The sequence below is a fragment of the Polypterus senegalus genome, chromosome 12, assembly GCF_016835505.1.
Source record: "Polypterus senegalus isolate Bchr_013 chromosome 12, ASM1683550v1, whole genome shotgun sequence".
Taxonomy (NCBI): Eukaryota; Metazoa; Chordata; class Cladistia; order Polypteriformes; family Polypteridae; genus Polypterus; species Polypterus senegalus.
Genome location: NC_053165.1, coordinates 102,668,068 through 102,681,274, shown reverse-complemented (window position 1 = coordinate 102,681,274; position 13,207 = coordinate 102,668,068). Strand labels below are relative to the sequence as shown.

At 39.1% G+C, this 13,207-nt stretch overlaps 1 protein-coding gene across 3 annotated transcripts in view; it reads left to right on the top strand.

Moving 5' to 3' along the window:
* The window catches only part of LOC120541444 (aggrecan core protein-like), a 177,842-nt gene that overhangs the window by 112,067 nt on the left and 52,568 nt on the right, over positions 1–13,207 (top strand). For all 3 annotated transcript variants that reach the window (XM_039773072.1, XM_039773071.1, XM_039773070.1), the window contains exon 12: positions 2,874–4,490. In XM_039773072.1, coding sequence (XP_039629006.1) covers positions 2,874–4,490 — 1,617 coding nt within the window. The remainder of the gene's footprint in view (positions 1–2,873; positions 4,491–13,207) is intronic.

The window sequence follows — 13,207 nt, the reverse complement described above, 5'->3', positions numbered from 1 at the left end:
GGCAACCTCCCTGAATGTCCTCATTGCAAAATGCATCTCCTGGTCTGTTAGGACTTCCTTGAAGATGTTGACTTGTGCTAAGACCCCTATAAGCTCCTGTGCAATAAGTTTAGGGGTACCTGCCTGGAGGGGTATGGCCTCTGAGTAGCATGTGACATATTCCACCATAACTAGGATATATTTGTGTCTGCGGTCAAATGGAAATATCTGTTATCAGCAGAGGTACAAGAGGTGTGTGGTCCCACTGGAGTATTTGTGTTAGCTGGTAGTCCAGACATGTCTAGCAAAGCCAGGAACACCTACTCATGCCTGTCTGGCCAATAGAAGCATGTGGTGACCAATTCAACATTTTTTTTCAGACTCCAAATGGGTCCCCAGTAAATATGAGTGGGCCGAGTCAAAGATCTTGGACATGGAGCTAGCTCCTGCTCTTTGTGAATCTGTCACCCAATATACTATATTGTTAGTTAACACAAACAAGGGCTTGGGATGCCCATCCACTGCGGGGACTGCATTCCTCGGAAACTTCAGTGTATCATCCTTCCAATCCTCGGGAAAAAGAAGCTAACAGGGAGGGAGACAAAAGCTGCAAAGAGGTAATGGGATGAGACGTGGTGCCTGATATTGGAGTTGGGTCAGAAATTGGAGCTAAGGGTGAAATTTGTGATGTGTCAACAACCTCATAATCCACCATGTTATATTGGGTCCCATGGCCTTACCTACTCTTTTGCATGCCGGGGTATCAATTTGGGAGAGCTGCTGTCCGTCCAGAGCTAGGCTCACTGGCATTGTCAGTCAGAACAGGTCCTGGTTGGCTTTGCTGTATGGCCAGTCCCTTTCAAGTATGATGGCATATGTGGGGTGTGGAGACCACCCCCTGCAACCTGCAGAGGTCCATTTGAACATATAGCCAGCAGACACAGGTAGGGTGAACCTGTGCTACACCTTGAATACAGGTAAGACTTGCCTGGGTGCTGTCATATTGTTGTGACAGGTCATATCACTGGACAACAATGGTCACGTTGTTGCTGGAATTGTAGAGGACTTGTACAGGGTGCCTGTTTAAATGAGCTAAGCCTGAGGAAGGAACAATAAGAGGGTTTACACTCGACTGCACTATAGTACTTGTCTCCATGGGCCCAACCGCATTCTATTACCTCATCAGAGCGAGGTCAGGAGGTGGCCTATCTCGTCACAGTGGTAGTAGAGCAGAACACTTGGAGAGCATTTCCTCCTCCATGGAATCAGCTGAGCCTCTCTGCCGGCATCTAGCTTCTGGCTTTGGGTCATCCGACCCTGCTGTTTGTTCTGTTTCCTTTCTGTTTCTGGATGCGGTGTCATAGCACTTAATGACGTTCAGTAATGTCTCGAGGTCTGCCCAGGTTTGCCTCTTGATGGGGCAGACAAGGTGTTCAAGAAAGACATGGACCAGAATTCCGAAAGCCATTGTTTCTACCACCCACTCTGCTGTGTTTTTTCTGGGGCTCAACCAGCAGGCACGCTTACTCCAGAGATCAAAGGCATGAGCTTAAGCTGGGCACTCTGGTCACATTTCCAGCTCTGGTAGCATTGTGCCTGACACATAGGCATGAGCCAATATCAGGTAAATATTTCCATTTTATGCATCTGGTAGTAAGATGCAGCAAATTCCTCCAATTTTTATTAGGTGTGCTGCACCTATCCCAACAAAAAACAAGTGATTGGGTTTGCCCAGTCGCACTGCAGCCAGCATTGGCAGGTGGCTGTACACCTAAAAATTAGCATAAACATTTCTACGTCATCCCACAATTTCATCAGGAGGAGTAGCTGTTCTGGGCCAACTGACTGACCTGTTCTGGCAGCTGATACACTACATCCTGTAGTTCTCCTGGAACACTCATTTGCCCCTAAGAATCCTGTTGACTATGCCGGTATATAGTGGAGAGAGGGCTGACTCAAGGCAAGAACAAAAATAGTTGGGGTGCAAACTGGGCAAAAACCCTGTTTAACTTGATGCCAAAAAATATTGCAACTCCTTTAACAAAAATAGCGCACACGGGAGCTGCAAAACTCAGTAAGTTGCCATTGTTTATAAATATGTGAAGCATTTGCAATGACCTTTCTTGTGGCTAGTCAAGTCCAATTTAAGATGCCATTTCCTGGGAGGGAAGGGGCAGGGCTTCTTTGGCTCCATTGCCCTCATGGGGTGGCTTCTCGAAGATATGTGGGAATTTTTGAGACAAGACGTTTAGTGACAGCACCCTTTCTCATCCTGGGATGGTACCACATAGCTTAGTTGAGCCTTGAAAGCAATTCTCAGGCACATAAGTGTGACACTAGCATTGAAAACTTAAGGAGGGATACAAGTTATTTCTGTAAACAGAAGTTCTACTGTATGTACCTATACATGCCAGAACTATAGGGTCTCTTTAATGTGAGTCACAGAACTAGTAACATCTAACTTATTTGACTTAACTGTAACCAAAGTTTCCACTTCATACATTTTGTTGTTTTTCCAAGGTTCTCCTTCATGCATGATGGCTGACATTGAAAGATCACTCTTTCACCTAATTGCAGGGTGTTCATGTAATTATCTAACTAAGAAGATATTTTTTTTAAATTTGAAATGGACATGAAGAGGTATTTGATATATACAGCACTGTTAATGTTCATCATTTTTCAGTCATTAATTCTACACATTCCCTTGGCTCTACAGTTGTGTTCTTTTAAAACTTTTCAAACTGATTTGGTGGAATTCTAATAAAAGTAAACATGCTATCAGGTTATTGTCGTAGAACTCCTAATTCTTATACATGTACAAGATTACAGGTGATTCCTTCAATGCTTCAAAAAGCATTTTCCCTTACTTTTTTTCTCTTTTTTCACTTTTACAGCTCAGCCTACTTCTGCTCCACCTGTAACTGTCACATCTGTAGAATCTGCAATAAATACATCAGCTGTTGGCAGTGGTTTTTCAGCGAGTGGCATTACCAGTGCAAGTGGAGATTTGTCTGGAGTTGTCTCAGGAGAAGAATCATCTGCTGTGGCATCTGGCTTACCATCTGGCTTACCATCTGGCTTACCATCTGGCTTACCATCAGGACTGCCTCTATACTCTGGCGAGGGTAGTGTTGATACTTCTGGAACAAGTGCATGGCCTCCAGAACATACTTTTTCTTCTCAAGATTTAAGTGGTGACTTCTCAGGTAGTGGGGATATAACATCTGGAATTACATTTCCAGATGAATCTCTTGTTCTTTTAACTCAAAAACCATCAGTTGAGCAAGAAGCAGGAGTAGGAAGCACACAATTTAGCGGCGTTTCAGGAGAGTTTTTCAGTACGGATTACAGTGGTGTACCCTCTGGAGAAGGTGTTACAAGCGTTGACCTGTCTGGGTTTACTTCTGGGTTTACATCTGTTAGCACAGACATTTCAGGTTTGCCTTTCCCAGAAGAGTCTGGCTCTGGCGTCATATTCTTAAAAGATCCCTTTAAGGAACTTTTTCCTGTAAGTTCAGAATCAGAGCAAGAAGCAAGTAGTGAAACAGACATTAGTGGTTTAGCTTTTGGAAGTGGTGTAAGTGAAATTTCATCTGGTGTTTTACTACAAAGTGGTGACTTTTCAGGAATCTCTGGTATTTCTTCTGGGGTCCTAGATTTAAGTGGCTATCCTTCTGGAATATCTGCGATTTCCAGCTCTGGTGCAATTTCTTCAGGGTTTCCAGACATCACATTTGTAGACCAGAAGCTCATTAAACTGATTACGCAGGAAAAACATGAAGAAGAACAGCAATTGGGAAGTGGTACATCAGAGGTATTTGAGTGGCCATCTGCAGATGCTTCAGGGGATATACATGGATTCCATTCTGGGGAAAGTGGCTTTGAATCTAGTGTAATTTCAGATGTAAGCGCACTTGGATCAGGATTACCGGACATAACCCTTTTAAGCCAAAGTGAAATAGATATTAGCCAGAAAGCAGATACTGAGCAAGAACTGGAAGGAGAAGGACCCTCAGTTCTTCTTGAGCAAAGATCTGGGGAAGGAAGTGGATTGCCTTCTGGGATATCAGGAATTCCAGATATTAGTGTTTTTCATTCTGGAGAGGCTTCAGGATTATCTGGTAGTGGAGGGGTGTCAGGTGTCAACTTTATCTCTACTGAGGAGCAAATAATTGTTTTAACAAAGGAAATCACATCTCAGGAATTGGGCAAAGGTACTTTGGAAATAAGCGGAGATGTTTCTGGGACACTTTCAACAAGTGGTGAGCCATCAAGTTCCATGGACGTTATTGGAGAAAATTCAGAATTAGTTTCTGGAGAATCTGCTTTATTGATTATCAGCTCTGGCTCTGCTGACCATTTGTTTACTTTAAGTACTCTAACATCAGAAGAAGCCCTATCACAAACTGAACATGACACGCCAGATGTGCTCTTCACTCCACCTGTGCCAGTTGCACAGACCACTCCTTCTGCAGTCATCATAAAAGAGAAGTCATCAGTTTTGAAGGAAGGTATTATAAAAATTTATTTATATATATATGTTTATATTTATATATATATATATATATAAACAAAATTCAAATTCTTGAATTTACTTAGTTCAAAGCAGTTTATTTTAAATAATTTGCCTTTTTATGTACTGATATTTATGGTATAAAACATAAAAGAATAAAAAACAACTACTTAAAAGGTTATTGCCAGGAACATTAAAAAGATTCAGAAGGTCATAAAAAAGAAATACCAGGACTTTAATTAAAGTGTAAAGTGACAAGGCAGAGTCATAGTCAGAAAGTAGAGAAGAGTGATCAAACTTTGCCAAAAGTCTAATATTTAACTTATTTTTTTCTACCCTTGACTTTACTAGAAAAGTCAATTTATATTTGAGATTTATTTTGTAGGTCAAAACAAGGACAATGAGAGATAGATGGACATATTTTATAGGGGAAAAAAGCAAATGACACCACAAATCAGAATTGTTATAAAATAAGTCAGTGTCTCATCACTGGCTTATTTCTCCCTCTTTTTATTAATTATTTGTCTTTTAAAATATTTAGGTTTTTCTGTGTATTAACTTGTTTTGTGTTCTGCATAATCATGTCCTTTATATATTTATGGGGCAGTCCCACAACTGCAGCCTAATGAAGCCACAGCACCTTAGACTCAGTAAAGACAAAGATAAGAATAAATAAAAAGCAAACATAAGGATAAATAAAACGAAAGGGCAAATGTACCAGGGTTATGACCCTGACTATTGCCTAACAATAATTATGTCACATGACCAGCAATGGCCATAGCAACAGTAAACAATTTGGCAGAACCTCTGAGCGATTACACAAAATTGTGTCACCTTCAAACAAAACCGAAACCCCAAATGGTAATGTGGTGTTGTCACTGTCACAGTGACAGAAATAATTCAGAATCGTAAATAGCAACATGACATCCAAATTTGACAAAATAAAGGATTCTAAATTGATAAAAAAGCGGGATTCGTGACAGTTATTCAATTTTCTATAATGAAATCTTCAAAGAAAGCAAAGAGATAAGTATTATTTTAAATGTATAAGGAGAAAAAAACACTTCTGGCCACTTAAGCTTCAAGTGTACAAAAATAAAAATGAAGGAACAGGCTAGTTTTGAATTTTTCTCCAATGTTTATGATAGTCTAGTGTACCATCCATTCCATTTATTTTTAACATTTTTGAATAGTCATTTAAAAAAATTGAATCTTTTTTAAACCAGGACATAATTAATAATCTAGTCCTCAACAAGTCCTTAAATGTTGCATATCTAACTGAGGCGACCAAAACACCTAATGGATAATTATTTCTTTTTACAAGCAATAAGCTAATATGTAGCGCAAGAAAACATTTGGTACGTGGCCTGATTTCATAGTTTGGGGAACCAGCTTTTGGAGTGATAACTTGATTTACTCTCTTACAAGGTGCTGAAAAATAGATAGATAGATAGATAGATAGATAGATAGATAGATAGATAGATAGATAGATAGATACTTTATTAATCCCAAGGGGAAATTCACATAATCCAGCAGCAGTATACTGATACAAAGAAACAATAAATATTGTTCTCATTCCTCCTTACATCTCTGTCCTACTGTTAGGGGTATTTACTGTATTTATACACGGTTTTGTAGACGTCCTGTTACAGCATTTCAGTAGGTTTAACTTCTTATCTCTGAGTCATCATTTCTAAATTCTTGATTCTTTTATTTTTCAGGCATTCAGTTATTGATTTGTTATTGTCCTTAGAAATAGTGTCCTGTTGTGTACTGTATGATTCAAGCTTCCCTAAGGTTTACCTGTTATATAAATGGCCTCACATGTTCCCTAGATTTGTACAGAAAAAAGTTTATTTTGGACTCTGAGTAATGTGGCTATTAAACAACCCCAAACCATCATGTCATAACTAGTGCGAGATACTTGTGGTGATACTCTGTGTTTAGTTTTCCTTGTATAATGACCAGAGCTGTACATAATGGTCAGACACTTCCACTTTCGTCTTATCTATCCAAAGGACTTTATTCCAGAAACCATTTTAAATATTTTTGCGGCTTTTGGGGGGTAATCTTTCTCTTTGCTGCCATTCTTTGAAATCTAAACACTTTTAGCTATGTTCTGATTGTAGAGTCATGAACCAAAGACCTGTGGATCTTTAAATGTAACTTCTGAAGTTTTTTTCTCTTTGTAATTAATTGCTTGGCATATCATATAGATTGGTCTCTAGGTACATTCCTTGGTAACTGTCTCAAATGTTTTATAAATAATCTTCAGTAAATAATCCTCCTGGCTATAGAACATAGGCTTTTTTGATAATTAATTTATAATTCTTCCCATACTGAGCAGCATGATGCTTCTTTGAGATCAAGGCAGATGCCTTTTGCTCTTGGCATGGTGAATACGGCACGTCAAACTGCTAACGGTTCAGCTTTTATGTTGAGGTGTCAGCGCTTGATTAGCAGAGCCTACTTCTAATAACCTTCTTAATTTACGTGGAAGCTGTAAGAGAATTCATATGTTTTCACATGTGACTTCTGCATATTTTCTTTTTTGACACCTGAGTTTAGATTTTTTTTTTTTAATTTTAGGATTTAGTGAGGACTAATAATAATAATAGCAAATAATAAATAAATAAAAATAATAAATAATAGTAATGCTTGCTCTTTTTCAAAGTGGACATATAATAATATTTATACAGAATGGTCATTTAGCTATTATTTATGTGCATTAAAGTCTTTGGGTGGCACGGTGGTGCAGTGAGTAGCGCTGCTGCCTCGCAGTAAGGCGTAGAGTCTGCACGTTCTCCCGGTGTCTGCGTGGGTTTCTTCCGGGTGCTCCGGTTTCTTCCCATAGTCCAGAAACATGCAGGTTAGGTGCATTGGCGATCCTAAATTATCCCTGCTTGGTGTGTGTGTGTGGGCTGGCACCCTGCCCGGGATTTGTTCCTGCCTTGCGCCCTGTGTTGGCTAGGATTGGCTCCAGCAGAACCCCGTGACCCTGTGTTCGAATTCAACGGGTTGGATAATGGATGGATGGATTAAAGTCTCCTATCTGTTTTCATATCATTTTTACTAGGAAATAAGAGAGCAAATCTTAAATATACACTGTAAAAATGCATGTACACAAACTAGATAAAGAGTTTAAAGAGGAGTTGTTTTGCTTTTATTTAGCAAAAATATCTGGCCATGTGATCAGCAAAATTTACTTGAAAAGATTTCTTATAGTAAGCTAGTACTAGAGTGCTGTACTGTGTTAGCCATTATGAATGTAGTGAGAAGTCCAGCAAAATGACACATTTTATTGGCTAACTAAAAAGACTAACTGTCTAGCTGCACTCCATATTACCAAAAACTACAAAAAAGATCTTATTATTTTATCTGTCTTGCACTTTAAATTAAATTGTATCAGTCCTGGTGTCTATATAAACACAGGCAATTCCAGTTTCTGTATTACATCTTGTCTGCAGAAGGGCCTGAGTTGCCTTGAAAGCTGGCATATTGTAATCTTTTTAGTTAGCCAATAAAAGGTGTCATTTTGCTTGACTTATAGTAAACTAAACAATCAGAAATGCAATTTCAATTAATAGTCAATTATTCTTATAATAAAGAAAACAATATTTAATGTCACAATATAAATGCTTTTCACCTTGCTTAGATTTCATTTTTTGCTGTGTACAAAACATCGAAGCTAAATCTATTGTTATATATTTAAAAATGTACATCTGGATTCCAAGTCTAAAACTGAACAATTTATTTTAGTTTTTAACAAATCATTAGTTCTTGCAACAATTAAGCTTGAATTTTCCTATATATTATTTTGTATTCAATTATCTTCATTATCTAGTATAAGGAATATTTGTCAGAAAAGGCAATTCACACATAATAACCAAAGGTATTTTTGACTAATTAAAGATTCAAGGCATTTTATTTTTATTTACAACCAACTTTGAATAATATACAGCAAAATGAATGAACATAGTTATCTGTAATTGAACTTGTTTTTTTTTTTTTGTTAAAGATATGGGTAAAAATTATCAACCTTTCCAAATTGTTCTAAAACTGAGTTACTTCCAGCTTTACAAAACATACCATGAGTTGTATAAAATGAAAGTATTAACTCCAATAGCACTGTCTTTAGAAATTTCTTCTTTAATGCAATGCAGGACACAAACGATTTAAAAAGTAAAAAGGAAAAAAAAACTGTGTGATTTCATGACCTTCCTTAACGCTAATCAGTGTAAGTAAATATGATTAGTAATTTTTATTTATTTAGAGAGTCAAAGAGTGAGAAGAGAGTAATTAATAAAGGTATCTGGAATTTGTGTTATATATTTTGAATTGCAGAACTAAACTCTGTTAATTTAAAAAAAAACAGCAATGATTTTCCCTGAAAAGATGGAGTAGCCAGCTGAGTTACCAATCAACAGCACTGCTTGCTTAGCAATACAGTATATACATTGGATTCAGAATTTAATCAAACCCCATAACTTTCTGCACACTGCATTGTGTTGCAGAATAAATTTTAAAGGGATAGATTTGCTATTTTGCATATAAAATCAAAAAACTAGTATCTGTTATTTGTAGTATTTATAGTATTGAGTCCCTTTGTTGTGGCACTTTTAATAGAGCTCAGGCATATCTTGTTTCCTTTATTTATCTTTGATTTGTCTAGAACTTGCTTGGAGTCAACATATTGCAAACTGAACAGATTGGACATAGTTTAGAAAGATACAAACCTGTACATAAAAGGTCCCACAATTCAAACTGCATGTCATAACAAACAATCCATGAAGTCCAAAGAACTGTCTGTAGACCCTATGATCAAACTGTGGGATGGCACAGATCAAGGCAAAGTTATAAAACTAAAGCTTTGAGTGTTCCTAGGCATACAGTGATGCCAATAATTGTGAAAAATAAAGAAGCTTGGAGCCATCAGGACTCTTCCTACAGTTGGAGTTCTGGTCAAACTGAGCAACCAGGCAAGAAAGGTCTTAGTCAGGGAGGTGACACTAACAGAACTTCAGAAGTCCTCACCTAAGATGGGAGAACCCGTCAGAAAGAGAACCATCTCAGAAGCTTTTTTGAGTAAAGACTTGAAGCTTGATAAATGGCATTTGAAGTAGCGTTTATCAATAACTAGATCACAGTATGACGCAAGTTGCTATTGTTTATAATGGTAGTGGGTCACGGTGAGTCACTGCTCCCACCATCATGTTTGATATTCCCCAACTCAGACAATCCATATACGAAAAAGGTTGAGAAACTGATTTAAAAGACTCTGAGCAGAGATCATGAAGAAGATTATCTGGTCTGAGATGAAAATGAATTTTTTTTAGGCAGAATTTCAAGCACTATGTCTAACGAAGGCGAGGAACTTTCCTAATAATATCCCTGTGGTGAAAAATGGTGATGGCAGCATCATGCTAATGTGGTGCTTCTGAGCAGCAGGGACAAAAAGACTTGCAAGAATTGAATAATAAATAATAAATGTATTATTATAAATGAATAATAAATTCAGTCAAATACAGAGATGTCCTTGAAGAAATTCTCAATCTCAGAGTGGGGCAATGGTTCACTTTTCAGCATGACAATGACCAGACGTATATCACTAAGACCGCACTGGAGTAGCTTCAGAACAAGCCTTTGACTGTCCTAGAGTAGCCCAGCTAAAGCCTAGAACTAAATCCTACTGAACATAAAAAGTGAGTACATTTTGATGACCATAATTATATCCACAATAGAAACCTAAGGGCTTGGACTAAATAACAAAGATGGGGATGAATATAACATAGATTGGTATGTGTTTTTAAGAAGGATAGACAAAACAAAACATAAGGAGGGGTTGCCATTTATTTGAAGCAGAATTTAAATGCAAGTCTTCCTCAGTCTGTCAGTGGAGCAAGACAGTGACAAAAGTCTGTCACTGAAGCTGCTCCTCTGTCTGGAGATGACACTGTTCAGTGGATGCAGTGGATTATTCATGATTGACAGGAATTTGCTTAGTGCCCGTCGCTCTGCCTTAGATGTTAAACTGTCCAACTTTAATCCTACAATAGAGCCTGCCTTCTTAACAAGTTTGTCCAGGCATGAGGCGTCTTTCATCTTTATGCTGCCACCCCAGCACACCACCGCGTAGAAGAGGGCACTCGCCATAACCGTCTGGTAGAACATCTGCAGCATCTTACTGCAGATGTTGAAGGATGCCAACCTTCTCAGAAATTATAGTCTGCTCTGACCTTTCTTACATAGAGCATCAGTATTGGCAGTCCAGTCCAATTTGTCATCCAGCTGCACTCCCAGATATTTAAAGGTCTGCACCCTCTGCACACAGTCACCTCTGATGATCACAGGGTTAATGAGGGGCCTGGGCCTCCTAAAATCCACCACCAGCTCCTTGGTCTTGCTGGTGTTCAGGTGTAGGTGGTTTGAGTCGCACCATTTAACAAAGTCTTTGATTAGCTTCCTGTACTCCTCCTCCTGCCCACTCCTGATGCAGCCCACAATAGCAGTGTCATCAGCGAACTTTTGCACGTGACAGGACTCCGAGTCATATTGGAAGTCTGATGTATATAGATTGAACAGGACCGGAGAAAGTACAGTCCCCTGCGGCGCCCCTGTATTGCTGAACACAATGTCAGACCTGCAGTTCCCAAGACGCACATATTGAGGTCTGTCTGTAAGATAGTTCATGATCCATGCCACCAGGTGTGAGTCTACTCCCATCTCAGTCAGCTTGTCTCTAAGGAGCAGAGGTTGGATGGTGTTGAAGGCGCTAGAGAAGTCCAAAAACATAATTCTTACAGCACCACTGCTTCTGTCCAGGTGGGAGAGGGATCGGTGTAGCATATAGATGATGGCATCCTCCGCTCCCACCTTCTCCTGGTATGCGAACTGCAGAGGGTCGAGGGAGTGGCGGACCTGTGGCCTCAGGTGGTGAAGCAGCAGCCGCTCCATGGTCTTCATCAGATGTGATGTCAGAGCAACAGGCGGAAGTCATTCAGCTCACTAGGACGTGATACCTTTGGGACAGGGGTGATACAAGATGTTTTCCAAAGCCTTGGGACTCTCCCCTGTTCCAGGCTCAGGTTGAAGATGCGCTGTAGAGGACTCCCCAGTTCCAACTCACAGGTCTTCAGCAGTCGTGGCCATACACCATCTGGACCCGTTGCTTTGCTGGCACAAAGTCTTTTCAGCTCTCTGCTTACATGGGCTGCTGTAATTGTGGGTGGGGATGTCTCACCTATGCTGGTATCAGCAGAAGGATGGTTGGAGGATGCAGTACTCCGAGGTGAGAGTGGGTTAGGGTGATCAAACCTATTAAAGAAGTTGTTCATTTGGTTTGCTCTCTCCATGTCTGTCTCGATGGCGGCACCCCGCTTTGAGCTGCAGCCAGTGATAATCTTCATCCCATCCCACACTTCCTTCATGCTGTTGTTCTGCAACTTCTGCTCCAGCTTTCTCCTGTACTGCTATATTTAATAATAATAATAATAATATTTAAATGGCAAGTTTATACAGGGATAGTATAGTCATGGGGGACTTTAATTACTTGAATATTAACTGTGCTAATTACTATAGGCTAGTAAGTTTAATATGTGCCAAAGGTAAGTTAATGGAAGGACATTTTAAGGATAATATTGAGCAGCACGTGGTTAGAACAGATGTTTTAGGGAACAATCAGCATGGGTCAAGATGAGAGTGGTCATGTTTCACTAACATGCTGGAATTCTATGAGGAAGCAAAAAAAGAATACTACCAGGGTATAATATTATTTATCTTGACTTTCAAAAAGCATTTGGCAAAGTCCCACCTGAGAGACTGGGCATCAAACTAAAGGAGATGGGAGTTCATTGTATAGGGTGTAGATGGGTACAGAATTGGCTAAAACACAAGTAGTAGATATGGTGTGAGAAACTTTTTCAGAATTGGGTGAAGGTAAGGGTGGTGCCCCACACGGGTCAGCACTAGGGTCACTACTATTTTTAATATATATAAATTATTTGAAAAGGAGTACAAATAACAAGCTGGTTAGGTTTGCAGATGATACCAATCTAGGAGGATTGGCAGATAATCTTGACTCTATTGAGTCATTACTGAAGGTCTTGGACAGCATACAGGCTTGGGCAAATTTATGGCAGATGAAATTTAATGTCAGTAAATGCAAGGCATTACACATGGGGGGTTAATATGTTAGGTCTGAATATAGAATGGGAGGTTTGAAAATCGAAAGTATACCTAACTAGCCGTCCCCTGTGGCTCCGTCCACATAGTAGTGAAACAGGACAAACATTAAAAATCAATAAACAAAAAGATATCGCTCACTTAATGGAGGCAAGGTACACTACAGGGGATGAGTTATGAGGAAATTAAAACAGCTGAGCCTTTTCCGTTTAAGCCAAAGGAGATTAAGAGGTGTCATGATTGATGTATTCAGAATTATGAAAGGAATTAACAATGGCTGATAATTTAAAATGAATTCAACAAGAACACAGGGACACAGTTGGGAACTGGTTAAGAATAAATTTTGCACAATCTTTACAAAGTTTTTCTTCACACAGAGGACCATAAATTACCAGTTAGTGTGATAGTAGGACTTTAGAGACCCTCAAAACATGACTCAATATTATTTTGGAGAAATTAAGTGGATAGGACTGAGAAGCTTTTTTGGGCTGAATGGCCTGTTCTTGTGTAAATCTTTCTAAGATGTTCTAGTGT